The sequence below is a fragment of the Danio rerio genome, chromosome 2 (assembly GCF_049306965.1).
Source record: "Danio rerio strain Tuebingen ecotype United States chromosome 2, GRCz12tu, whole genome shotgun sequence".
NCBI lineage: Eukaryota > Metazoa > Chordata > Actinopteri > Cypriniformes > Danionidae > Danio > Danio rerio.
Window position 1 is genome coordinate 37,923,994 of NC_133177.1, and position 27,860 is coordinate 37,951,853.

The window sequence follows — 27,860 nt, forward strand, 5'->3', positions numbered from 1 at the left end:
ATCTGTTTATAACAGTAAATGCTTTTAGGTTTAATGTTTTTACCAGATAAATCAAAATATAATAATATTTCACGTTGTTCAATTCCTGAATGGGGTCATTCTAGAACAGGGTATTCCAAAATAAATAGTCACACACCATATTTTTTCAGTTCAGTTAGTCTTCATTTCTATAGCACTTTTTACAATCTAGATCAGATTAAGATTAAGTAAAAAGTAGACTAAAGACACAATATATTTTAAATTGTGGAACATTCTAGCAGTTCAGGCAGCGAGGAGTTAAAAATGCTGGTGTAGTTCAAGTAAATTTGTTTATAAAAGATTATAAAAAATGTCAATGACTACGTTTACATGGACATCAGTAATCAAATTATTTACCTTAATCTAATTAAGACAATAATAAGATTAAGGTGTTTACATGAGTTGCTTTTTGAATGTTTTTATTATGGTCCTATTTTACATGTTATAGCACATACTTAGATTAAAGTCATTGCATCACCGCGCTATTCGCATTTCCTCTGGAGTTTTATGTAATTTCGTTTCATTATTAATTTGTCGACTTTAACTGCGGTTTGGTACTTTTACTTTCATTCTGGCATGTCCCCCGTGACAAACGAGTCATAGGTTGCAACTATAAACTGCTGGAAGACTGTTGTTTTAATGGAAGTTCATACCGAATGCTGAGTGGAAAAAAAAAACTCTGCATTTCACGATGGTCTGCACTGACTCGGTGCAAAGAGTGTCAAACAGCCATGTGTGTGTGTGTGGACTATTCTGTCGCAAAACGCAGTGAAAAGTCCTACATGACAGTAGTATTTCGATTAAGGTCTTTACATGTCTGTACTGCACTTCAATAATGCAACTAAATCGGCAAACTCCACACTTAATTCGATTTCCCTTTAGTTAGATTATGACCTTAATCTGATTAAATGAATCAAAAATCGCTGTTTACATGGTAGACTCTTAATCAGAGTGTAGTCTTAATTGCTTTAAAATCGAATCATTGGTGTCCATGTAAACATAGTCAGTGTTGAAATTTAACTCAGTTTATCTCACATCAGTGTATTGCAAATCACACCATATGCAAGTGTTATTTTCTGCATGCAGAAAAGCAGGCATACACGAGCAAGCTAAATAGATTTCTCTTGTTTAAATTATTTAGCTTACGAAGAACTGACATTAATTGACCTATATATAGTGATCTCACACTATCACATTTCTGGCATGAGGGTTTAAAGAACTTATAAAGAAACTTTTAAAGTTTACATCTTATCCAATCCATGAATATTTAGATAATATTTAGATAATATTTAAAGTATTTGAAAACAAAAGTATTCAAAACAAAAGTATGTGAACAAACAACAAGTTGTGGGCCCTTTGCAATCCATATACAGTATATTCTACACCATGCATTTACTAAAAATAATGGGACAATCCAACATCCTTACATTGGGTTATAAAAAGTTAGAATGTAAATAAATGAACCATTAAAAAAAAAAAAAAAAAAAAAGATTATTTCAGAAATAGTTTTTGTGTGTTTATATGTATGTTTACATGGGATTCAAAGGTTTACCAGATTTTTTCACTGGCAGCTGACATCACATACGGAGTGAAATCTGTGCCAATACTTTACAATCAAATCCAGCACTTTGCAAACAAACATGATCTGCTTTGCAAACAATCACTCAATTCACTAGCATTCAGAAAGCACTTTTTGCGAAAACAAAAGCTGTGAATTTGAGCAAAAACTCAGTAGTGTTAAATGTTAAATAGTGTAAAACATAGAAATCATTTTTCACAAATAATTGCAGTCTATCTGCATGTAAACCTTGAATAAATGCCACACCTAGTGCAATCAGCTGCATGCCTGTCTGTTATGATTATGATAACATCGCCCTTTTCTGACATTCTTTAGATTTTCTTCTTTTGATTTTCTCACAAATGCATTCAGGCAGATTTTCTCATAAATGCACTTGGGCCTTTTTCTCCTTCAAGACAGCAGATGGAGCTATGGTTAAATTTATGTTATTCTTCTGGGGGAAGTTTAAACAGTTCAATCAGTTCCCAAAGAACCAATTATACACTGCCCTATGTTTATTTCTTATTTCAGAAACCATTTCAATTCGATGTATGTCATTATAGGGGGGAAATGACGAGGACAATCTTTATTTATGTTTCTTGTCGACTTTAGTTAAAGGTGCAGTAAGTGATTGTCTTCAGAAACATTTTTTGGTGTTCTGGTTGAAAGTCTCGTCACATTCTAATAGAATTGATTAAAGTAAATGATCTAAATCTGTTTACATGTATTTTTATATTCTGGGTAAGGCATAAGACAAAAAAAAATTAATCCAATTAAAATTTGTTAGGCTGTTGATTCCCATGATCTGATAAGTAGCCCAAACTGTCTGTCAACAAATGTAGATTTGTACATCATTATTTGAACAAAGCTATAAAATTGCCAAATTCAAAAACAGTAAAAAGTTTTGCCTTTCTAGTGTAAACGTAATGGGTGGATCTCCTCAAAATATCTTGCAAGTTCTCTTGGATAGGTTGAGAACCTAATACCTGCTGTAATGAGAATCAGATAGGGTTTTTGGTCAAAGACCATGAAAGTTGAACAGAGGGCAGCCAGGCATCATAGTGTGGTCATGTCAACCTTGGTCTTTCCCCTTGAAAAATGGGATTGAAGCATGAGGATGGAACATGATGAAAGAGCATAAATTCGGCCATATTTTCCAGACACCTGTGTTGTAACCATTGTCAGAAAGAGCTTTAGATTGATAAAGAGGTGGAGATGTCTTGATAGGTATTTTTATTGTTATTTTTTGATTTGGTTTATTATTATTTTCACATTCACATTTGTCAAAGAGAGTTAAAGTGTCAAGCACACATTTGCTGCAGTGTCTTATGGAAACCCTGCACTCAGTTACTGATGGCTTTAGTTATATGGATGTTTTATTGGAAGCCTTTTTTTTTACAGACTTTCTGCTGTAGGGAACTAAATTTGCAAGCCAGAGAATGACGGCATTTAAAACAGAGCGAATAAACATAAGAAAATAAAGTTTTATATTAACTTTAGAAGAAAAGAACAAGGGATACTAAACTACGCTACTGATACAATTACTGCAATCAACATAATGTAGTTGTTTCCAAGCAAGATATAAGATTTACCTTCCTATCCAAAGAAGGGTTGTTTTATCATATTATATTGTTATTATTGTAAATTTCCTGTCCTAAATGTTCTCTTCAGTGCTGTTATCTGAGAAATACATTGACAGGCTTGCCAGTTCTTTTCACACTAAAGGTCACACTGAACCTATATAAAAATAGATATGAAAATGGCATTTATCCCTGCCATGACATAGCTGCGATTTTTATATTTCAACTGATTTCTGTTTGTTTGTTTGTTTGTTTGTTTGTTTGTTTGTTTGTTTGTTTGTTTGTTTGCTTGGTTATTTGTTTGCTTGCTTGCTTGCTTGCTTTGTTTGTTTGCTTGCTTGCTTGTTTGTTTGTTTGTTTTTGTATAAGCAAACATTTTAATGATGAAAAAAGTTGCAAATCTTTTTATGGTTATTGAAATTATACATACCATTATGTAGATTGTAAGAATTTAAAGAGTATAATTTTTTAACAATTAGCAAAAGAAAAATAATAATAACAATAATAAGTGTAAAAAAAATACATCACCCATTCATACATGGTGTAATTGTCACAAATTTTGTCAAAATATTTATTTTATTGATGTTACATAAAGATAGTTGCATTGGTTGATTATAATATTAAATAAAAATAATAATGTTTAGAAAAGATGCATTAATGGTCACACTTTATTTTCATGGTTTGTTTGTTGAATTTAAAATACATTGAATCTACATGCCAACTAATTCTCATTAGTTTATAAGTAGACTGTTAGGTTGGGGTTAGAGTCAGGGTTAGTGTAGGTTGACATGTACTTGCAATGTTTCCTATAGTCAGTTAAATTTCTGTTGAAGGAGCAGCTATTAAGCAGACAGTATACTAATACTCAAATGGACCACCAAAATAAAGCGTTACCCATAAAAATACATAAGTTTTATAAATGTGATAATACATTGAAGTAAAACAATAACATAAACTAAGTGAAAGTAACAACTACAAAAAAAAAACTAGCAAAACTAACAATTATTATACAAAAACAATCAAGTATTAAAGTTCAACACGTAATGTGTCAAGAAAAGGGCCTCAAATATAATCAAAGTCTGTGGGCTTTTGTCATTTCAGTAGATTTTAATGATGTTTATTAATACCTGTCAATGCACCTTTTGGCAGTTAATAGTAACTTTTATAGTAGCTGGTGCATTTTGTTTATTTTTTCTAAATGTAGTTGTTCACTAAATAATTTCCAATTGTTTTCAATAAAAGTTATTTTTTTATCCCAACTGATTATTGTCTACATTCAGTTTTTATTAAAAATACCAAATTCAAACAATCTTGTTCTTAATCTTATCAGTGTGAACAACTGTGGTAGTAAATTAGGTGAAAACTCTGTAGGTTTTTTTTTTTTTTACACCTTTTATGCTCTCTCATTTTATGTGCCTATTGCTGTTATTGTTTATTATGCCCATACTGTTTGTTTGTTTGTTTGTTTGTTTGTTTGTTTTTTCTCTGTAAAGCACTTTGTGCAGCCTTGTGGCAGTTGGAAACGTGCTATATAAATAAATTTATATAACTTGAACTTAAACTTGAAAAGTATTTTCCATTATTCATTCATTTTACTTCAGCTTAGTCTCTATTACAGAGGTCGCCAAAGCGGAATGAGCCACCAAATATTCCGGCATATGTTTTACGCATTAATGGGAAACACCCATACACATACTCATACACTACGGCCAATTTAGCTTACCCAGTTCACATATACTGTAGCGCATGTCTTTGGACTGTGCAAACAAGAGCACCCATAGGAAGCCCACGCCAATACGAGAGAGCAAACTGCACACAGAAACGCCAACTGGCCCAGCCATTGTTATTGCAGAACAAAACCCAGCATGCTTATCAGCAGCTGTTTTATAAAACAAAATGCCTTCATTCTGCAATAACAACTGGCTAGATGTACATTATGCCACTGAGAATAAATATTTTACTAGCTCTTTAATTAAATGTCATGCTTGAAAATCTTTGGAATGTCATGATTAACCAATCAGAATCAAGTATAAAGCCATGTGATGTTGGGTTGCTCACAATGGATTTATGTTGGAACAACATAAAGGAGTTAAGTTAGCTTATTTATTAAATCACTCGCTTAAACTCTGGGACCCAGTACTGGTTCTGTGACGTCATTTACTTATGCATTCTTTGATTTTTAAAGTTCCGTACTGGCCCAGTACCCCTATAAGTGGTTCCGTTCTCTCATAAGTTGCACTATAATAATCGATTATGATAGAGGCATTTTTCTATTTTCTTATGATTACTGTCAAGTGCACAAACCAAAAAAGTACACCTTCAAATTTGAGTTTACAAAAAAATAAAGTGATTCTTTTTGGAGGGGTTTATTATAACACAGACAGCATATACAAATATTTTCATCATTTTCAAAAGGCTTTTATGAAAATTCAAAGGGTTTTCTTTAAAATGATAACAATTGTTTGCATTTACACCCCTGCATGTGGATTTTTCAATTCAGTTTCAAAGACTTTTCTATTGCCAGTGAATAAAACAAGGACTTTAATTTTACATTCAACAAGACACAACCAATGTTGTCACCATGGGACAGATATATGAAAAATATATGTTACGAGAAGGATCACTTTCTACAGCAGACATACAAACAGAGGTCGCAGTAAACAACAAGCAATATATGATGTAAGCAGGTAGCTGCTTGCACAAACGTATTTTTAAGATTTAAGAGTTAAATCTCTTGTTCCAGCACATCCCAAAGGTGCTCAACTTGATTGAGAAGCTGGTGACTGTGGAGGCATTTTAGTGCAGTATATTAAACTCATTGCCATGAAGTGAGTCAAGAAACCAGTTTGAGATTATTCAAACTTTGTCACACAGCACAGCATATACAAGTTATCCTCCTGGAAGTAACCATCACAAGAATACACTGTGGGAGGGACATAAAGGGATGGATACTGTCTGAAACAGTACTCGGGTAGACTATGCTGTTAAATAATTGTAGCGTACAGTCCACAGATAAAATTTCTTATTGATTTTATCACGGTCCAACAGAACGGTTTTACGACTCCTGGCTCCAAGAAGTCTGGATTTTCGTGACAGCTTAAGTTGTTCAGGGGGCCTGGATAGATAAGCAGGAAAACTTCAAAGACATTCCTTTCGAAATACCCTCACACACACACATACACCCCCACGAGGCTGTTCCGACAGAAAGAAAATGAACTCATCAAATCCAGAACCAGCACAAAACCAATGTGTTATGTTTTGTAAACCTTGTATCTCATTTCTGACTTTTCTTACCGGTGTAACCTCTCTTTATTCTGTATGCATGTTCCATTCAGGCCTTTTTAAAAGCATCAATGATGTAAAAATATGGGAACTATGTTAATGTACCTTTAATGTGATGTACTTGTAGAGTGTTTGGTGTCAATAGAATGCCCTCGACATTTTATAACACATGATGCATAGATCGAGACCATAACTCGCATTGCTTTATTCTTTAAAGCCCTGTATTAAACGCGTGTCTGCATGCTTTAGGCGGGCGCTCAAATTTGCATACGCGCAGCCCAGAGACAAAGGAAGGTTCGCGCGCAAACTTTCCCCTGAAATCATTGGTCAGAATGCTGTACGGGTTGTCACGTGACCCGCAGGTATAAGCACACTTTCCCCCAAACATCTGGGCAGAAAGAGAACGTCCCAAAAGAAGAACATCATTGTCGGTGGCCTTCGGGCCACACGTGGCTTCCTAAGCCGCATGGACTTTTTCCCGCCACGTTTTCTTTATTTTCCGGCAAAGTAAATTCAGTTTAAAGTTTGCGATCGTGTTCGTCCGAACTGCATTACAAACTCCACGCATCAAAGGACATCAAGAGTAGTTTTCATCACGACGGAAGAGAGACGCATAAAAGAGACCTCCAGACATGAAAAACCAGGTGATTTTAGTTATGCGATTAAGCTGTGCCCCTTTTATCAAAAAGGTGTTTTTTTATATAACCTTGGTGGTCCTTAATGGTGCGTGTAAAACTGAAAGTTTTGTCACTCTTTAATCTGAAATCTATATTTTCTAGCTTTACTATTTCTCTTTGCTGTTACACGTTCTATAGACCCGACATCTCCACGTGGTTTACCTTTGTTTTGTGTTTAATGTATGTTTGTGCGTTTGTTTGTTCGTTACGTCTGACTAGTCAATAAATTCCATTATAATCAAGTGAATTGTATTGTTTGCCTCACGAGAAAATGTCACTGAAATACAGATTCCCATGCCTAGCTATTATAAGTTGTTTAAAACTTTTGAATGATTAATCTACTTCACAAGAAGTAGCAATTAAATTCCCTTTTTCTAAATGAATAGATTACAGTGTCCACTCGGAAGAGCGGCGGCTCTGCTTGTGTTCGTTTGGTCAAATTAACAATAAATTGATCCGGAATATTAATTATTAATAATAATTCGTTATTGTTGATAATTAATATTCATAATCTGGGAATCCGCTCAGTCGCGCGAGCATGATCATTTACAATCATATGTTTCTTTGACCAAACTGACTGAAGCTTAAGCCGGAATATTAATAATTAAGAATAAACCGTTATTGTTGATTATTAATATTCATAAAATGAGCTAATTTCATGTTACATAATGTTCAGTTGGTACTAAGACAGAAAATATCCTACACATTACATCAGAAACCTCTTGAATTCTTTATATAACCCATGACGGATCAATGCTTTTATGTTGTTTACACCCAATAGTGACTCTACCATTTGAATGTTTCGGCAGAAGTTGATACACATGAGATGAGGCAACCTTTCTTCAGTCTCTTATTGTGTAATTTTAGAAACCCTATGTGAATTGTAGCCTCAGTTTCCATGTTCTTAACTGACTGGAGTGAGGAGTTTGCTCTTGTAAATGTGTAGTCTTCAGAGATGCTGTTCTGCAGACCTTGGTTGTAACAAGTGTTTTTGTTTGGACCATTGACCTGTGGGATCAACAAGATATTTTCACTCAGTGGATGTTTTCAGACCTTTATCTGCATCTTAGAGATGGTTGCTCATGAAAAACTTAGCAGATCAGCGGCTTATGAAATACTCAGATAAATCTGTCCGCCACCAACAACCAAGTCAAAATCACCTTAAGGGCACCTATTTTACCCATTTTACAATATGTAAGATAAGCCTTTGGTGTCTCCAGAATGTGTCTGTAAAGTTTTGGGTCTGTTTTGAGCATAACATGCGTTAGAGACTCATCTCACAATCCCTTTAAAAGTCAGTTGTGACGCACCATAACACATTTGCTATTTACATGGCGACTTTGTAAGTGAAAAAATTGAAAGCCCTAGCGAGAAAACAGTTAAATAGACCATCTGCAGCGTGAGGATAAAGAATAAGTATCCTCCATTTGACCTCTTTAGTTTCTCTTTCTCTTCACTTACTCTTTCAATTTTGTGGATAAGGAAACAGTGTTGTACGCACTCAACTGAAGACATTCATTAGCCTACATAATTAATTTTGTTTAAGTGCAAAGATTTGTTTCAAAACGATTTCTAAATTAATTTCTAATTTCCAGCAAATGAATAAATGGTCCAAAACCCAACAGGTAGACAAATATAAGCTTGTTTTAAATAAAACAAATATAAAAATGTATGTAAATAATAATAATAATAATCGCCTAGGGTGGCAGAATAGAGAGGGCGGCTCTCAGGTATACCCGCTTGTAGGGCGGCAGTATAGAGAAGGCGGCGTCCCCGACACTACCACCCGCACCCTCAGTTATATCCCCACCTTCACGTTAGGGTTGAGGGTGGCATTACCGTCCTTTGCCTAGAGCAGCAGTTCAGCTTGCTCCGGCCCTGGCTCTGTGCTGGACTTTAAACCTGTTTTCAGTCGGTCAATTGTGCAGTCTATTTTAGTTCCTTAAAATAGCAACGCACCAACAATGCTCCTTAGCACACCTCCTTTCTAGACCGGCACACCCATCAGTGCACAAAGCGGTGCTAATAAATTTGCTGTTTAAATAATTGGTGCAAAACGGGAAAACTACACTAGCGTTGGTTTTAAAATAGCAACACTTGCGCCTTATTGCTCTGGGTGCGTGAAAGGACCCTAACTGATCATTTCATGTATTTGTGTGGGGTTTATTCAAGCCTTTCTGAAACAATGAGTGACACACAAATGCAGTTAGCAGTACACAAACACACATGTGTGCGTTTACTGACACCATGCGGCCGTGGTGATTATAGCAGTCGAGAATTACATAGCAATTTTACTGTCTTTATTACAAACATGCTGTTTTAAAAACGTTTTAAACTTATACAAATCGCAGAGAGTTAGAACAGATATTTTAATCCCAGTTTATTTGCAAAAAACTGTTCTGTATACATGTTTTTATAGAAACATGGCGCCTGTCAATCAATTCGGTGGGCAGGGAAAATCGTACTTCTACGTTATGTGGTGGTGAGCCTCAAAATCACTGGGATTTGGGTTCTATTTTAGTGTCAAGACATATAAAATTTTTAAAAAGAAAAAAAAAAAACTTGTTGGGTTTATATCACTTCAATATGACAGTGGACACACTATATCTAACTTTAAAGTTCTCTCCCTTTCAAGTTCCTGTAAAATCAAAGTTATTTTAGATCTTAGCATCAATAGTCTTAATGTTATCTATAAGCTAGTTTGCTCTAAAAGAGTGTTGAAACAATCAAATGCTCTCTAGTATCTGACACTCCTCGCCCCTTGAAAGATGGTATTGCTTCTGAAATTAGTCAAGAAGCATTATAACTTTGCCTAAAACACTTTCAAACACAAGAAAATATTAAACATTGTTGAAACTGTTAATTTGAGCCCCTTATATGTCACGAGTGGAGAAAGCCAGAGGTTTTTAAATGCATTGTGTACAGCACTTCTTTACAGCAACCATCACCAGGGAAAATATATTACGCACACACATTCATGATGACTATAAAGGAGTTTCAAAATTAAATCTGCAACATACAGTTATAGTTTTAATATTGTGAATAGCAATATACAGTACATTAGAGATAAATGATTCAGATTCAGACAGTAGGTAGTGCTGTCGCCTCACAGCAAGAAGGTCGCTGGTTCGAGCCTCGTCTGGGTCAGTTGGCATTTATGTGTGGAGTTTGCATGTTCTCCCTGCATTCGCATGGGTTTCCTCCGGGTGCTCCAGTTTCCCCCACAAGTCCAAAGACATGCGGTACAGGTGAATTAGATAAGCTAAATAGTCCGTAGTCTAAGTGTGTGAATAAGTGTGTATGGATGTTTCCCAGTGATGTGTTGCAGCTGGAAGGGCATCCGTTGCATAAAAACATATGCTGGATAAGTTGGCAGTTTATTCCAATGTGGCGACCCAAGATTAATAAAGGGACTAAGCCAAAAGAAAATAAATGAATGAATGAATAGTGTAAATATAGTTCCCCTTTGGTGTGAATGAAGTCTGCTTTCTTGTTAATGCCAAGTGAACCACCGCAGTGCATAGTTACACGGTTCACTGCAGCACAAAGCGGATCATATGAGTGCATCGACATGGACTACAAAATTTATCGGTCCCATTTGAATTAAACTGAAAGTTGTATTTTAAAGGAGAGAGACAGTCAGTCAGAATCAGAATTTTTATTATACACTGTGGCAGTCACAGTAGCTGTGATATAAACACAACATGATTGGCTGTATTTTATTTATTTATTTAATTGCTATTCTGTGTCCTATCTTAAAGTTTCAATGAAAATTACGTCAAACAGCAAACAAAACTTCGAATTTCAAAGCACTTCGCCTGATCTATAAATTACTTTCATCCATATTTTGGTGGTTTATTCATTCATTCACCTAGACTGCAGCTCTCCACAAGACATTTTGCCATATGAGAAATGGTCATGCTAACCGAGCCAGGTTTCTCCCAGGGTTTTTTTTCCTTCACTTTTGCTGATAGGTAAAGTTTTTTTTCCTCGCCACTTTTGCCACTGGCTTGCATAGTTCGGGACTTGTAGAGCTGCGCATCGATGGATTACTCTTCAGTGTTTGGACTCCCAGCAGTGAACACTAAAACACATTGAACTGAACTGAGCTAATCTAAACTGAACTACACTGTTTACATTCACTATAACCTTCTATGTGAAGCTGCTTTGACACAATCTACATTGTAAAAGTGCTATACGAATAAAAATGAATTTAATTGAATTAAATAAATTTTTTTCAGGGGTCGCCACTGCGCAATGAACCACCAACTTATCCAGCATATGTTTTACGCAGCGAATGCTCTTCCAGCTGCAACCCCGTACTGGGAAAAACCCATACACACTCTTTCTCACAAATACACCATGGACAGTTTAGCTTATTCAATTCACCTATAGCACATCTCTTTGGATTCTGGGGAAACCGGAGCACAAGAGGAAACCCACGTGAACACGGGGAGAACATGCAAACTCCACACAGAAATGCCAACTGAGCCAGCTGGGAATCAGTGACCTTCTTGCTGTGAGGCGATTGTACTACCCACTGTGCTACTGTGATGCCCTCTGATGGTTTATTTAGCAGATAATGTCAACCACGTCTGCATCTTTTAATGCACAGAGATCCCTCCATGTGATTGGCTAACAACTGAACAGGTGTAGACAATTAAGTGAACAGCTAAGGAACTTCCTCCATTACTTTTCCCATTCAGTATTTTTTCCCGAACGTAAATAAGCTTAAAACGCTCATGTGTTCCTCACATCGTAAACGACAAGCGATTTAATATCTCATAAAAACACACTTGCGAAATTTTCCACACACATCAAAGTTTAATTACCCTTTTACAACATTTCACCTTAAAAACATAAAACAGAGATGCTGGAGTTTACGGAACTATATATGACTGGATAAATATGACCTGAAGTGCTTAGTCCCTCACAATGTCACTTTTCATTAATGTCCTAGCACATGTTCTCCTCCACAAGCACTGTAAATACTTACTGGTGACAGCAAGCTCATAATCACACACACACACACACTTTACCCCTCCTCGTTTATCCTGGCATCATGTTCTCTGGTATTTTTTGAAGAGGAGGCCTCCAGGAAGACAAGCAGGGCGACCACTGCTTTTAAAAGCTTCCCCATCCCCAGGCGGGAGGTTTCTCTTTGCTATGAAAGGCACACGAGGCCCCCGTTCTCATGTCCTGTGACGCATGCAGGCCAGCTGGGCAAACAGTCGTCCCGTCCGCTTCCTAATAGGAACAGCAAAGTACATCAGGCCCACCAGAGTCTTCTGTATGGGCTCTTTATATGGTTTTAGATGGCTGACAGTCATGTGAAATCGTCTTATGTGAAATCAAACCACGAGCATCTCTTCCGATTGAAATGCCCAAACCACAGGGTCTCCATCTCTAGAAGCTTCTAGAAGGGAGACACTTGTGTTTATAGCAGCAGGTTAGAGTCAGGCTGGATTAAGGGAAATCCTCATGTAGAAAAAAAAAACACAGTCCTGTGTTCCCATTGCAGAGGCTTTCCTGGAAGATGGGCTGTTTTGCTGATGGCTCATGGTTGTCTTCTAATGACTAGGCATGCATGGATTCTGTGCACTCAGAAATTCACAAACAATTTCTGAAAACAGAAAACTCCACAGCAGAACAGCCTTGTCATACAATCTATTATCTGTATATAAATGTATATATCTTTTTTTCTGTGTTAATGTGCATTTGTTTTTATTTATATTATTAAGTTAAAAAAAAATGTTCTTGCTGTTGTTTTATAGAGACAATGTTGAGTTTTGTGGATGACATCATGTCAGGGGCCAAATCCCCGTGTGTGATGCTTGGAGACATTCCCGATCCTCTGTCTTCAATCTCCTTGATCATTCGCTGCCTGGAGCCGGACACCACCTACATGTGAGTTCCTCCTTCTGTAAATGGCACACAAAACACTCCTCATTCACTGGTTAATTTCAGAAGATATATTATATAAGTTGGTTTGGGAGCTGGGTCTATTCTACGCAAGCTATGGTGAATTTCACCTTAATATTTTAGCGTGGATGTATACCTGAATGGTGAGCCATATGACAAATACTGCCCTTCTGAATCAAATCAGCATGATGCCTGACTTTAACTGCAGTTCGGCAGTTTCACTTTAACTCATGAACATTTCATTCATGCCACAGTGACAAACTTAATCAGACGCAAATAAGGGAGAAGGACTGGTGAGAGTGTTATGGAATTTCATAACACTAATATATGCACACTCCACGGGTCTTAATTCAATTTCTGTTTAGTTCAGTTTGTTTATTTAGGCCTACAGTTCAGAATTCATGTTTAACTGAATAAACAGTTCGTAAACACAAGTACATCTTATTGAACATCATTTATTTTCATCATCAATTATCATAGTAGAACAGTTCCTAATGCAATTTGGAAACAGGATATGAGCCCCTGGTCTAATGCACCACCTGGTTCAAGAAACCCATTCTCAAAGAATTAATATTTGGGGAGCACACATTTTTTTAATTCCTTCGGCAGAATTCAATTGAGCTGTTTTAATCTAGATTAATCTAGATTAATTCCGAGATTAATCTAGATAAAAAAGTAATCTATGCCTATCTATTATATATATATATATATATATATATATATATATATATATATATATATATATATATATATATATATATATATATATATATATATATATATATAATTATTATTATATTTTGACCATATTATTATATATTTTTTCTTTATTATTATTTTTTTACCATATTATTATTATTATTATTATTATTATTATTATTATTATTATAGTTTTAAAAAAATCCACCAAAACCTCTGTTTTGTCTTTTAGTCAGTAAGACAAAACACTAAACACTGAGGCCCCAGTTTTTGGCTGCCAGGTTGACTTGGACATTGAACTGACGTGAAGTTGCATGTCTTCAGTCACATGAGGGAATTTAATATCTGCGTGAGCCCAAGCAATTATATCTAACAAAGGCTGTGAGGCTGTGAAAATCCTATAATGATTTGTGTAAAATATGTCTGGAGTATTTCCTCCCATGTCAATTTTCCAATATCAGTAGTTGACTTCGATTGCGCTGTTCACTAAATAGCTTGGCAGGTGAAAAAAAAATCTTGGAACGTATAATTGATCTAATCATTGCTTTTATGTAAAAGCATTTGTTAAGTGTGTTCAGACGCCCTTGGAGAGGTATTACATCTTTTTCTCAAGAACTTTCATTTTTGTGCCATGGGGAAGAACATGGTCTGCTCACCCAGTAAAACAGACTCAATTTGGGTTAGTTTTTATACATTCTTCAGATACATCTGGGGAAACATTTCATTCTCTGGAAGAGTTTGAAAGTGCGTCAAAGGGTGCACCTTTGCTGTAATAGCAGAAACAGCATAGGGAAGATTGATTTGCTGAACAGGGCTACTTACAACATGAAAAGGTTCAAGTAACCGTTTGATTTTAGCAGTCTATTGTGAGTGTAGATCAAAGAAGGAAAAAAGGAAATGTTATTATTATTATTATTATTATTATTAATATTATTATTATGCTTATTATTACTACTACTACTACTACTACTACTACTACTATTAATATTATTTAACATTATCTTGAAAGAAATTCTTATTAAATAAATATTTTAATTAGAATTATTTATTACTAGTAGTAGTATCCCCAAATTCATATAATAACAATAACAATAATAATAATAATAATAAATATTATAATCATCATTATCATCATCATCATCATCATCATCATCATTATTATTATTATTATTATTATTATTATTATTAACATTAATTAACATTCATCTTTGAAATCAGTTGTCAATAAATAAAATATTTTTTTATTAAGAATTATTTATAGATTTTGCTTATATGGAAAAATACAAAACAACAATGTAACATTTATTGTTATATAATGTACTAATTATAATATATATATATATATATATATATATATATATATATATATATATATATATATATATATTTTTTTTTTTTTTTTTTTTTTTTTTTTGACCTCTTCTTTTATCATTTTTGAGAGCAACATTTACTGTTGTCTTCAAACATCTTGTGATAATTGTGCCTGCATTTGAAACTGCTGTATGTTCCTCCTCCCTAATAACCTGTGAGGTCTTCAAGCACGTGTGTGAGCAGTGTTTCTCGCTCTGCTCTGTTCAGTTGCAGAAGCTTTATTTTGACTGCTCTGATGTCCTGCACTGCTCGTCCCACACACATGCAGAGTTACACGCAGGGCCCGCTGGAGACATTACACAGCCCATAGTTCTCCTTAGTGCACTTCTTTCCAAATGTTTCTGATTGTTGACCGATGCTCTTTCGATTATTTATGGACCTGTTCAGTATTATTGTCAGATTCATTTCAGAGTTGTGTTGTTCAAAGTTTCTGAAAAGATACACTGGGGTACAAAGGTCTGAGGCTGATTCTTTTGTGCATTGTTTGCCTTTCTAGTTTTGGATGCATTACAAACATTGTTTTTAAATACAAACCTTACTTAATTGCATTATTGTCAACTAAATCTAACATTAAAACATTACGTATTTTTTGTTACATGGAATAAATAAACTTTTACTGATAAAATCCTTTTTTATTTCAGCTGGTTGGCAAGAACATATATTATGTTAATATAATATTATTAAAACAAATATAAATTAACAAATACACCAATTATATAAAATATACACTCACCGGCCACTTTATTAGGTACACCTTACTAGTACCAGGTTGGACCTCCAACTGCCTTCAAAACTGCCTTAATCCTTCATAGCATAGATTCAACAAAGTACTGGAAATATTCCTCAGAGATTTTGGTCCATATTAACATGATAGGATGAAACAGTTGCTGTAGATTTGTTGGCTACACATCCATGATGTGAATCTTCCTTACCATCACATCCCAAAAGTACTCTATTGGATTGAGAACTGGAGACTGTGGAGGTCATTTGAGTACAGTGAACTCATTGTCATTTCAAGAAAACAGTCTGAGATGATTCGCGCTTCAGGACATTACGCGTTATCCTGCTAAAAGTAGCCATCAAAAGATTGGTACACTGCGGTCATAAAGGGGTGGACATGGTCAGCGACAGTATTCAGATAGGCTATAGCATTGACATGATGCTTAGTTGGTACTAATTGGCCCAAAGTGTGGCAAGAAAATATCCCCCACTCCATTACACCACCACTACCAGCCTGAACTATTGATACAAGGCAGGATGGATCCATGCTTTTATATTGTTAATGCCAAATTCTGACCCTACCATCCAAATTTCGCAGAAGAAGTCGAGACTCATCAGACTGCTAGCTTATCCGCCTCAAAATTGGACATGTTGTGTGCTCAGAGATGCTCTTCTGATTACCTTGGTTGTAACGAGTGGTTATTTGAGTTCCTGTTGCCTTTCTATAAACTCAAACAAGTCTGGTCATTTTCCTGTGACCTCTTGCATCAACAAGGCATTTGTGTCCACAGAACTGCCGCTCACTGGAAATTTTTCGGACCATTCTCTGTAAATTATAGAGATGGTTGTGTGTGAAAATCCCAGTAGATCAGCAGTTTCTGAAATACTCAGACCACCTATCTGGCACCAACATCCATGCCATGTTCAAAGTCACTTAAATCAGCTTTCTTCCCATTCTGATGCTCGGTTTGAACTGCAGCATTTTGTCTTGATAATGTCTACATTCCTAAATGCATTAAGGTGCTGCCATGTGGTTGACTGATTAGAAATTTGTGTTAACTAGCAGTTGGACAAAAAAGTGGCCACTGAGTGTATATGCATATATAAAAATATAAAAACACATACACAGACCTTAGTGGGACTGTTTTTTTTAAAGAAAATCAATTTATGAAACAGACTAAATACTTGACATTTTAATTCAGTTAAAACCACAATGACTACAACAAAAATAAAACTATGACCAGAGTCTTTTAAAGCCCACGGCCCCCACGCGCCTCTTTCACTCTCCCCCGCAGAGGGATAAGTCGAGGGGGGTCGAGACCAGCCGGGTACCCGTCGGGAGCCTGCGACGCCGACCTTCGGATCACCGAAACACCTCTTCTTCCCACGCCACCGACCCCAACAAACAGACAAACAATCAAACACATAAATAAATAAAAAAATAAATAAACAAACAAACAAAATATTTTTTATATATATTATTATATATTGTTTATATCTGGATTTTCCTTGTAGTTAGTTTATATCAATCAAGTTGTTTTTTTTTATAATAATTAAAAAAAAACTTTTTTAATTTAATTTCATTTTAAACTACAAGCATAAAGACTTTCTTGATACTTTATTTCAGTTGTTTTATTCTGTTTTTTTTTGTTGTTGTTGTTTTTTTTTTTCAGAAAAAAGAGCCGAAACTATGTGTAGGACCCAGGACAATATTTTAAACTTAACCTTTATCAAAACAGATGTATGAAATCATTGTTTGGAAGTTTAACTATTTTTTTCTTTTTTTTAATGCAACTCTTAAAGACTATACTTTCATACCGCCAATTACACGCAGCTCTTTTATTCGTAAATCACGCACATGAGAGCCACTTGTGTATTTATACCCCACACGCACCTTCAACGTGATCTCACCAAAGCAGAGTGCAGGTGGCGGCTGTGTCTGATCTCCTCCACTAGATGGAGATAGAGTTCCAGCTAAACTTCAGTCATAGAGTGAGTGAGTGCTAGTACACACATCGAGCACAGCTGGTTGCTATTGTTCAACTTCAGTTGTCTGCACTTAAGAGATCTTCAAATCAAAGCCATGAGCCCAAGGTAAACTCATGCTTATGTAATGGGAGTGGTGCAGTCATGCATTTTGATTTTAATGGTGGTATATGCTGTTATATGATTACATAATTCACACACTGAAACAATTTGTTGACTCTGAACTTCAAAAGAGTCCTAAAAAGGTAATGGTTCATAATTTCCGAGATCTATTTGAAAGTGTTATTTCCAACTCAACTTAGGAAGCTGTCCAGATACACTTAATTATTCGTTTAACCTTAACCTCGACTTTGGTTTGGTAAAAGTTATTGTTTGACATGCTAAATTAGTGGTTGTAGCAGTATAGCAGTAGTGTTTTTTCTTAATGGGAAATCATAGTTGTTTGTTAGCATACATTTTGAGCTGTGGTGCTTATGTTGGAAATTGAGGTAAAGTTGGTTTTATATTCACACATTCGTTCATTGACAACTTATGACATTGTCCCTGTATTGTTTACCATGGTAAATCAGAATGTGTGAAAATAAAACAAACTTTACCTCAGTATGTTGCCATTCAACATTCATATCTGACCTGCAGTTTTATTCATAGTCATATTGCAAAATGTCCAAATGTTAAACTACTGTATTTTTGAAGTCAGGAATAACTCATAACAAACAATTAATTTGTTAGCATGGTGGTATTTTGACATTTCTGAGATAACTTCACCAACAAAAGTGGTTTTATAATCTGTTCAGTTATTGTCAGATCTAGCATTTATTTAGCGGTACTGACACAAAACAAAAAGAAAGATTAATTAATTTGGATTTCAAACTTCTTGAATTTTGATTTAGATTTCAAAAGAACATACAAAATGTGTCACTGTGCTTCATGGATATATAGGAAATAATATTTTTTTTTATTCCCCCAGAGTAATGTTAGACATTTAGATAGAGTTTGTTTTATATTCGCATATTTAGACTTTCTCCTGAATTATATATTTTCAGGAAAATAAATATTTTCTGCTAATTCTAAGTAGAGAAATCAAACTAGCAGGTGATGGCTATCAAAGTACAATATTATTCACAGTCAAATAAATACTGCTACCATTAATGTAGTCATATATTTACTTGTGATTTCAGGCAGAATATTCAAAGTACCATGGTAAACAATATAGGGAGCATTTCACATGTTGTCATTGAACAAAAGTGTTAATATAAAACCAGCATTACCTCAGTATGTTACACTTACCTTTGTTTGAAATTGTAAATGTAAAGCTGAAAATGTAAAGCTTACACAGGCAGTTCACATAAAAATGAAAATTTCCTTATCATTTACTCATACTTATTTTAAAAAAAAGTTGGTCCAAAACATACCATAGAAGAGAATGGTTGCTTTTTTCTAATATTTTTCAGTATGTCTTGCATTGTGAAAATGAAACCACATTGAAATGAACTAAACTAAAGTTCAACTCTGAAAACTGGACTGACAGTTTCAGTTTACTAGAACTTCTACTGTATGTTAAGCTGTTTCGACACAATTTTCATTGTAAAAGTGTTATAGAAATAAACTTGAATTGAATTGAATTGAATTCCACTGGCATTGTACATTCTTAATCTAGGGCGGCACAATATTGGAAAAACCTAACATTGAGATATTTTGTTATTCTGCAATAGATATATTTTGATATGAATACAATTTCATTAGGTGACTTAATTATCTTTGGAAAGAACTGATCATTTTTTATTGATTGGGATGATTCTGTAGTGGAAGTGCATCTGCATGAAATCTAATAAACAGTATAAAAACAATAAAGAATACATACAATTGACTGTTTAAGCATTTTCCGAGTCTAACAATATTCAGGTGTAGTAATTGAAAAATGAAAAGTAATTCAGTAAAATAAATCGTTATTAAAATTAAAAATGGTACAATTTCTTAATACAAAAAAAAAAAAAAACATAGTCACAGGCCTCAAAAAAGCATTGAGTTTACAAACTCAACATTGCATATCCTGCGATGTGACTATTGCCAATGATCGCATTACAAGATCATTGATCAAACGAAATGTTGAGCATTCCTACTTTAATCCGTATTAAAAAGCACTCAAGAGTGGGCATGGCCATTTCTAAAATGAATGTGTTTGGTTTCTGCTATCATCTGCTTCCAGCTATGTTCAACTTGGTAAGACTTTATTTTGATGTTTCCTGTTGCATATTTTGTTGACTAAAAATTGCATCGCAACTACATGCCAATTACTTCTCACTTAAATATTATGCCGCAGTTTTTGCTTGCGGAATTTTATTGTACGACGCTGCGAAAAGGGACAAGATTAAACAAGATGATTAGACGTTAAAAAAACGAGTGATTGGTCCATGTTTTAAATTTCTGTTCAAAAAGGTCATGTTTTGATCTTCGATTGCTTTTACGCAATCATATAATGTGATTTCTGTAGGGAGAAAAGGGAGGGAAGTCTGTAGGGAGAAAAGTACAGTGTGACCGCAGCTTTAGTAGACTTTCTGCTTAATATCTGTCAATACTGCTACTTCAACAGACATTTACTGACTATAAGAATCTTTGCAAGTACATGTCAACTTACACTAACCCTAATCTAACAGTCTACCTATAATGTAATGAGAATTAGTTGGCATGTAGATTTAATGTAACTTAAAATCAACAAGATGTGTTAAAGGGACGTTCAAAATAAAGTGATACCGTTAATTTTTGCAAAGTGGTGTATTATTATGCAGCAATTGGTATGTGTTACCATATTGTTGCCTTTAGAATTTGTATCAGTCAGGCTGAGTAAATAGTAAACTGAGTATGGCATGAAAGTTTACTAGCTTATTGAAAAGGGACACAACCTTGCATATAGCAAGCAGAGTAAATGATAAATGTCTAACTGTGCCATGGCAGGTTTCGGCTGTGGGCAGTGGACAACACGGGTCGGCGCTCCAGTCCGAGTGAGGTGACGATCAAAACTCCTTGTCCTGCTGTGGATGATGTCAAGGCTCAAGGTAGAGAGTTGCTTGATTTATGAGTGAACTTTTGGATTAAACACTATTCAGACAGGATCTGATTTGGTTTAATGTCTTTTCAGAAATAGCAGATAAGATTTACAATCTGTTCAACGGCTACACCAGCGGGAAGGAGCAGCAGACGGCCTATAATACACTCATGGATCTGGGATCACCAACCCTCCACCGAGTTCTATACCACTACAATCAGCGCTACGAGAGTTTTGGAGAGTTCACCTGGCGATGTGAAGATGAACTTGGTCCAAGGTTTGTAAAAACATTTTGAAGTTTTGTTGGAATTCGGAACCCTTGTCATCACCGGTGACTGTGAAGTGCACTGCAGCCAACAACTATTTGTTTGTTTTGTTTTCCCTCACCAGAAAATCTGTCTACAGGCTTTCATAGATGACCTAAGCTCATTTCCATTGCAGTTTTTCTAATTATCCTTTTTGCAAATATCTTAAAAAAAGCACCTGATGTGAGTGTGAAACTTTTTTTGTGGCAAATTTGGGTGTTTTTGTGAAAAATTACATGTTTCCATTTATTAGTAATATACACAATTTAGAGGGTGGTGGAGATCGGCTATTGACGAAAAACAAATATAACATGCTAATTTGTACTTACAGTATATCCCATTTATTATGATCTTACAGCCTCAATGTAAAATTCAAGAATTTACACTTAGATATTGCTTGATAATATTAGCAGGTTTGGCATACTGTCTTTGGAGAGAACTTGGGGGGGGTTCTTCAAAAAACGAAGATAAGGTAGTAATGCTAGACGGGCTATTTATAGTGAGTTTGGATTAGTCTGATTGGCTTACTAATGATTACAGATGGGAGACCAGCCACGATCAATCATATCACATACTTCTCTCAAAATTAGTTTGTGAAACTTTACTAAAAAGTGACCAGTATAAAGGCACAAATTTTTTTTACCACTGAAGGATGCATATGCACAACAAACAAAGGTTTGAGGACACCATGAATGACAACTCCCATAATTACGCACTCATTACCTTTAGCTCATCTATGAACGTGATTACAGTACTTCAAAAGTTCCGTATTCAAAATGCGTTATGATACTAGTATTGAGCAGCATAAGGCTGAATGCCATCAAAGCCATGAAGCAATTGATGATTATAGATGAGCGTGACGCAACATAAGAGCAGCCAAGCTTTATTATTCCACAGTTATCAAAAATAAATTTTGAGCTTATGTTATGATAATGCTTTTCTGTGCAGTCTAATAAAATGCAACATTCATTGAAGCATATTTGGTGTTTACCTGTTTTCTAACAAAACAAACCATAAATTGTGACTTTATTAGCATGGCTACATTGAACACGGTCTGTGTCACTACTTAAAATTACTACTTCAAAACATTTTAGAGTTCATGTAAAGTACATGAGTTAGCAAAATACTTAAAAAATGAAATAAAATAACACTGTTCTTGTGTTTTTTAGATATTAATGAAGTCTTGCATGCTGTGCCCTTAGGACTTCATTAAGGTAGCAACACTGCTAGAGAGTCACAAATTGGCAATTGTGCCACAGTACATACTAGAAAAATAACTTGAAATGGAATTGTATAGTTTGATGCTAGAATATTGCTAAGCTAACTTCACAATCATTTTGTTTTCTTAAAAATGGATACAAATAATTAAGTTAATGAAGTGAAGTGAGCCTTGTCAAGTGTGGTTTCACCCATACTTAAAATTGGTTCTCTGCTTTTAACCCATCCAAGAAGTGAAAGCACGCACACACACACACACACACACACACACACACACACACACACACACACACACACACACACACAGTAGGCACTCACCCAATGCAGTGGGTAGCTATTGCTTTCAACCCCCTGGGAGCAATACGGGGTTTGATGTCTTGCACAGGGGCACCATAGATGGGTATCGAAGGTGGAAAGAGTGAGGTTCATTCAATCCTGCAATCTTCAGTTCCTGCTGGGACCGGGAATTGATCCTGCAACCTTTGGACTACAAGTACAGCACCCTAACCATTATTTCAAAAGCATTTAACACATTCTCCCCCTGAATCAGAATATGCCTACTTCTATACTGTAAATAGTAAGAAAAATAGTATGGGATGTGAAAGTTTGCTTTGATAATTTACTAATTCTAGTGAGATCCTGAAATGTGCATAATGCTTTACCATCCCATGTGGCCACAGCAGAGGATTTGTGAATGGCATTGAAGTGATGCAACTGATGCCGTTGGTCACATGACAGTTACATCAAGGAGACAAGGAGAATTTGATTGTTGCTCCAAATACAAATATTCATGCTAAGATGACCTTTGCAGTGGATCTGTTCTCTGGTGTATGGCAAGCAATTTTTGACACCACTTTGGATTTATTTTTTCACACAAAACGTTATGAGATGCTGCCTTGGAATCCATGTGAGAATGTTACTGTGACGCATTGATTTTTATTGATCGCTATTAAACCCGATATCTTATTTCACAAGCTTTTACATGCTTTTTTATGTTTTGTTTTATTGCTCCTTAAATTACATTGTAAACGCAGATTATTCTATTACAGATTCTAACGTCAGACATCTGATTAGGCTATTTGTGCTAATTAGGTTTAAATTGAACACAATCAAACTGATTACAGTTCATTTAAAGGGATCACCAAGGCATCACGCTGATCACAAAACCGGGTGGTAATCTTTATACACCCTCCAAAACAAACCAAAGACAAATATGGTCTGGATTTTCGAATTGCGCTCAAATGCTTTCTAAACATAGCCATGTGTTCAATATAAAACGTGATAGCTTCCTCATCTGCACAGTAGAGGCAGGTGAGTTTAATTATGGTCATTTGGACAACCATACCTGAGGCCTCGGTTCAAATTAAAAGGTTGCATTTAATGGTCTCCATGTTGCAAGGTTTTCCTTTCTTGCTCTGGGGTTACTGCATTAAAACACGCTGTTATCAAACACTCTCCCGCCCAGAGCGAACCGCTGAGAGGACTTTAACAGTAGCAAAACAGTACAAGATATGAAATCAAATTCAGGACTTACACCATGTCCTAGCAACATGCGACATGATTCCTGGTGTTGCGACACAACAAAAACATATAAATACCAGAGCCATTTAGAAGCGCAGAATAGTGCACTGCTTTCCCAAACAAAATGACTTGTTTATAACCTAATTAATAGTTATTTGACCTCATTAACATTATTAAAAGTAGATGCTAAGTCTCAGTTCTATTGTTCTTACCTAAAGTCTGCCTGAACCAAAAGTTGCAGAGACTTTTATATTAGATGTTGATGTGCTTGCTAGCCACAGCCATATCACACTGCAGCCCAAGACCGCTTACTCACTGAAGCTAAGCAGGGCTGAGCCTGGTCAGTACTTGGATGGGAGACCACATGGGAAATCTTGGTTACTATTGGAAGTGGTGTTAGTGAGGCCAGCAGGGGGTGCTCAACTTGCGGTCTGTGGTTCTAATGCCCCAGTAAAGGGGTCACAATACTGTCAGTGATTGCCATCCTGTCCTGGCTAAATTCTCTTTATTGGCTCTTACCAATATGTTGCCTCCCAATCATCCCCATCCACTCTATCACTGTCTCTCCACTCCACCAATAGCTGGTATGTAGTGAGCACACTGGCGCCATTGTCCTGTGGCTGCCGCTGCATCATCCAAGTAGATGCTGCACACTGGTGGTGGTGTTAATGAGGCCAGCATGGGGCACTCATCCTGCGGTGTGTCCTAATGCCCCAGTAAAGTGAAGGGGACACTATACTGTCAGTGAACGCCATCTTTTGGATGAGATCTTAAACCGAGGTCCTGACTTTGTGGTCATAAAAAGTCCCATGGCACTTCTCGTAAAGGGTAGGGGTGTAACCCCCGGTGTTCTGGCTAAATTCCCTCCATTGGACCTTATCGATCATTGCCTCCAAATCATCCCCATCCACCGAATTGGCTCTCACTGTCTCTCGACTCCACTAATAGCTAGGGTGTGGTGAGTGCACTGGTGCCGTTGTCCTGTGGCTGCCGTCACATCATCCAAGTGGATGATGATTGTGAAGTGATTTGGGTGTATGGCCATATACAGTAGATGCGCTATATAAATACACATTAAATTACTTCTAACTGAAACGGAATATTGAATTGGAGGCTTTCATTTTTTGCACATCATATAGCAAACTATGAAACTACAGAACTGAATTAATAAATACAAATATTCTATTATTTTTCATCTTAATTAACATACACTGTAAAAAGTGATAACTGAAACTAGTAACTTCAGCTTGTTACAACTACATAAAGTTCATTAGTTCACAATTAATATGCTACTGTTTTCATTAATAGTTAAGCTGGAAAAACTTTATTATTTTAGGTGTAAGCAGTTGAAGTCGTTAATTTTTTATTCAATGATGCTTTTTTTAGTGTAGGCAGCATCTGTGATCCATAGGCCTATCTGTTGTCAAAGCTGCTGCTATGAATTGTGTTGCTTCAGCTCATTTGAAATAATTAGAATGAACGGATAGAAAACAGTATTTTTGAGTGTATATCTGACTATGTCTCACCTTTATTTGTTTTTTGGGGATTTTGGAAGGAAATAAAAATCACAAATGTGGTTTTAACAACTTGCATTAAACCTGTCCAGCTTTATCAGGAGTCAGACCACCTCATGAAGTGGTCAGGAGGTATTTTCACCTGCTATTTTCACAGTCAGATATCTGATCAGAAAAAAAGAATGCATGAGGAGACCCTGTGTAAACAGCTCCTTAGTTTCTGTAGAAAAAAGCTGGTATGTAGTTGTTTATAGCTAAACGTTATTAAGCAGGCGGTCTACTAATACTCTTAAACTGCAAATTGACCTGCAGTAGCAAAGTTACTTCTCTAAAGTGCACTATAAAAATAAAGTGTTACCAAACATTTTGCTTTCTACGTCATTATTTAAATTTGAGAAGCACAAGTTTACTAAATGGGTCAATTAGTGTTAATACTAACCTAATTTACCTGAAAGAAGACTCTAAGGGTGAATGCATTGCAATTCAAAAACAGCATTTAATCATGCTTTAATTCGTCAAGACATTTACACTACGAAGGGAGCTTGTTTTTGTTAAATATTGCACAAGTGTATCAACTTTAGATAAGCTGCTTCAGTGGAGGTCTGGAAAGATTGACGATTATCCTCCTTGTATGCGTCATCAATCTCACTACTTCCATGAAAGCGTTCTAATTTTTATGCATGGAAATGTAAACAATGAGAATTTGTCTTTAGCACAAAGGTCAGAGAGTTCACTGGGGTTTTCTTATCAACATCATTTAAATGCAATTTTTCACCAACTAATCATAATACAATATAATTATCAACCACACCGACCCCACTCAGCATACAACCCAATGTTGGCTTGGAAAATTTGAATAACAATATTTCCTGTTTTCTTTCTTTCTGAGATATCAACATAGAACGTTTTGTGACTCACTCTTAATTGGACTGGACTGACTCACGTTTTAATTGCTGGAATTCAGCAATCGGTCAAAGTGCTTGCGTTGTTTTGGTTGGAAATTGATGCTGTGCAGTTACTTTGGATGTTGTGGAAGCTGGTAGTGAGGTGGGTTGTGTGTTTCTGTGGGTGTCTGAGGAATGCGGCTGATTGTTTCCTCCCAGATTTCAGAAAGCGGAGCACTGGCAAACACTTGGAAAAAAAATGTGAAAACCTACCTTGGAAGTAAGAGGCCATTTTCCACTTCCATACATGCAGGGATTTATGGTGACAACCGTTGCTATTTGCAGACCAAAACTGACTTTTTGAAAAAAATAAAGGATAACAAACCACAGGGGTTGTGTTTGAAGCAAATAAACATCCAACATTCGCATAACCGCTGAAATGTGGCAAGATATTACAAACGTGAACGCGTTTAAAAGAATGATTTCAATGAGACAAACTCTAGTGATTTCTGTCATCATTAAAATGCCTTATGCGTCATGAATTATGAATTCTAAAGTAAATAATGAATTTATATTTGACATTTGTCATGTAAAATGAATCTCGAAAGCTGCTATTTTATTTTAACAGCCAAATCTTTGATTGTAAACACTCTAAAAGCGCTGAGCTGCTCTATAACCTGGTTGCTCCACACAGATTTGGTTTGGGGTATTTATGCGGTGGGATTTTGAGCTTCTGGTTTGGCAGGACTTTGAGGAGAAGCTATGGCTTAGGAATGAAGCGCTCTTTCCGTACTTTTGGGATCGCGTTTCAACTTGTCTTTTGCGAAGGCTGTTGGCGCTTCATTGCATTCACACATACTCAATAAATGCCCTCTCGAATCACCAGTGCTAATAGAAATCGCAGGTATTTAGCCTTAGATGCCGTTCACCCAATCGCTTCTGTGTTACTTCAGAAGCTTCTTGACAGGATTTTTTTTCTTTTTTAGTTTTGGGCTGCACCATTACAATTTAATATAAAAACACCACAGGCATGATTTATGGTGGATCTCCTCGGTCCAGGTTTTGAAGAGCATCGTTTAAGGGGTGCAGACAGAAGCCCTGTGTTTGAGCTGAATATGGCCATCGCCTGCAGATTATATTTATTATATTGGAGGCTCTCATTAATCTTTCAGTTTCCTGCTCTTGTGAGGTAGGATTCACAGAATGGGGGAATGGGATGGAAAGCTCAGTGTTTAAAACCACTGGAGGACCAAACATTTTAGGCAGTGTCAAGAGCATTGCATAACAGTAGCGTTATAATACAAGTTGTGTGGTATGAATATCATAAAATGCTTATTTGCATGTCGGTTATAAATGTGTAAGCATTCGAACAGGAACCTTGTTGTGATTTTACAGTACTGCAAAGAAATGGGATCAAATTCCACCCGAGAAGTGTAACTGAATTCAAGATTTGGTTAAAATGATAATATATACAGTAGTCGTTCAATAGTTTTAGGACAACTTTGATAAAGTGTTGATCCACTTTAAATGTATTACTGTACAGTTGAAGTCAGAATTATTAG

At 35.9% G+C, this 27,860-nt stretch overlaps 1 protein-coding gene across 4 annotated transcripts in view; it reads left to right on the top strand.

Annotated features, from left to right (window-relative positions):
* astn1 (astrotactin 1) overlaps positions 1–27,860 on the top strand; it is a 410,547-nt gene that overhangs the window by 377,436 nt on the left and 5,251 nt on the right. For all 4 annotated transcript variants that reach the window (XM_003197882.7, XM_021467632.3, XM_017351897.4 and 1 more), the window contains 3 exons: positions 12,890–13,022; positions 20,766–20,866; positions 20,950–21,133. In XM_003197882.7, coding sequence (XP_003197930.4) covers positions 12,890–13,022; positions 20,766–20,866; positions 20,950–21,133 — 418 coding nt within the window. The remainder of the gene's footprint in view (positions 1–12,889; positions 13,023–20,765; positions 20,867–20,949; positions 21,134–27,860) is intronic.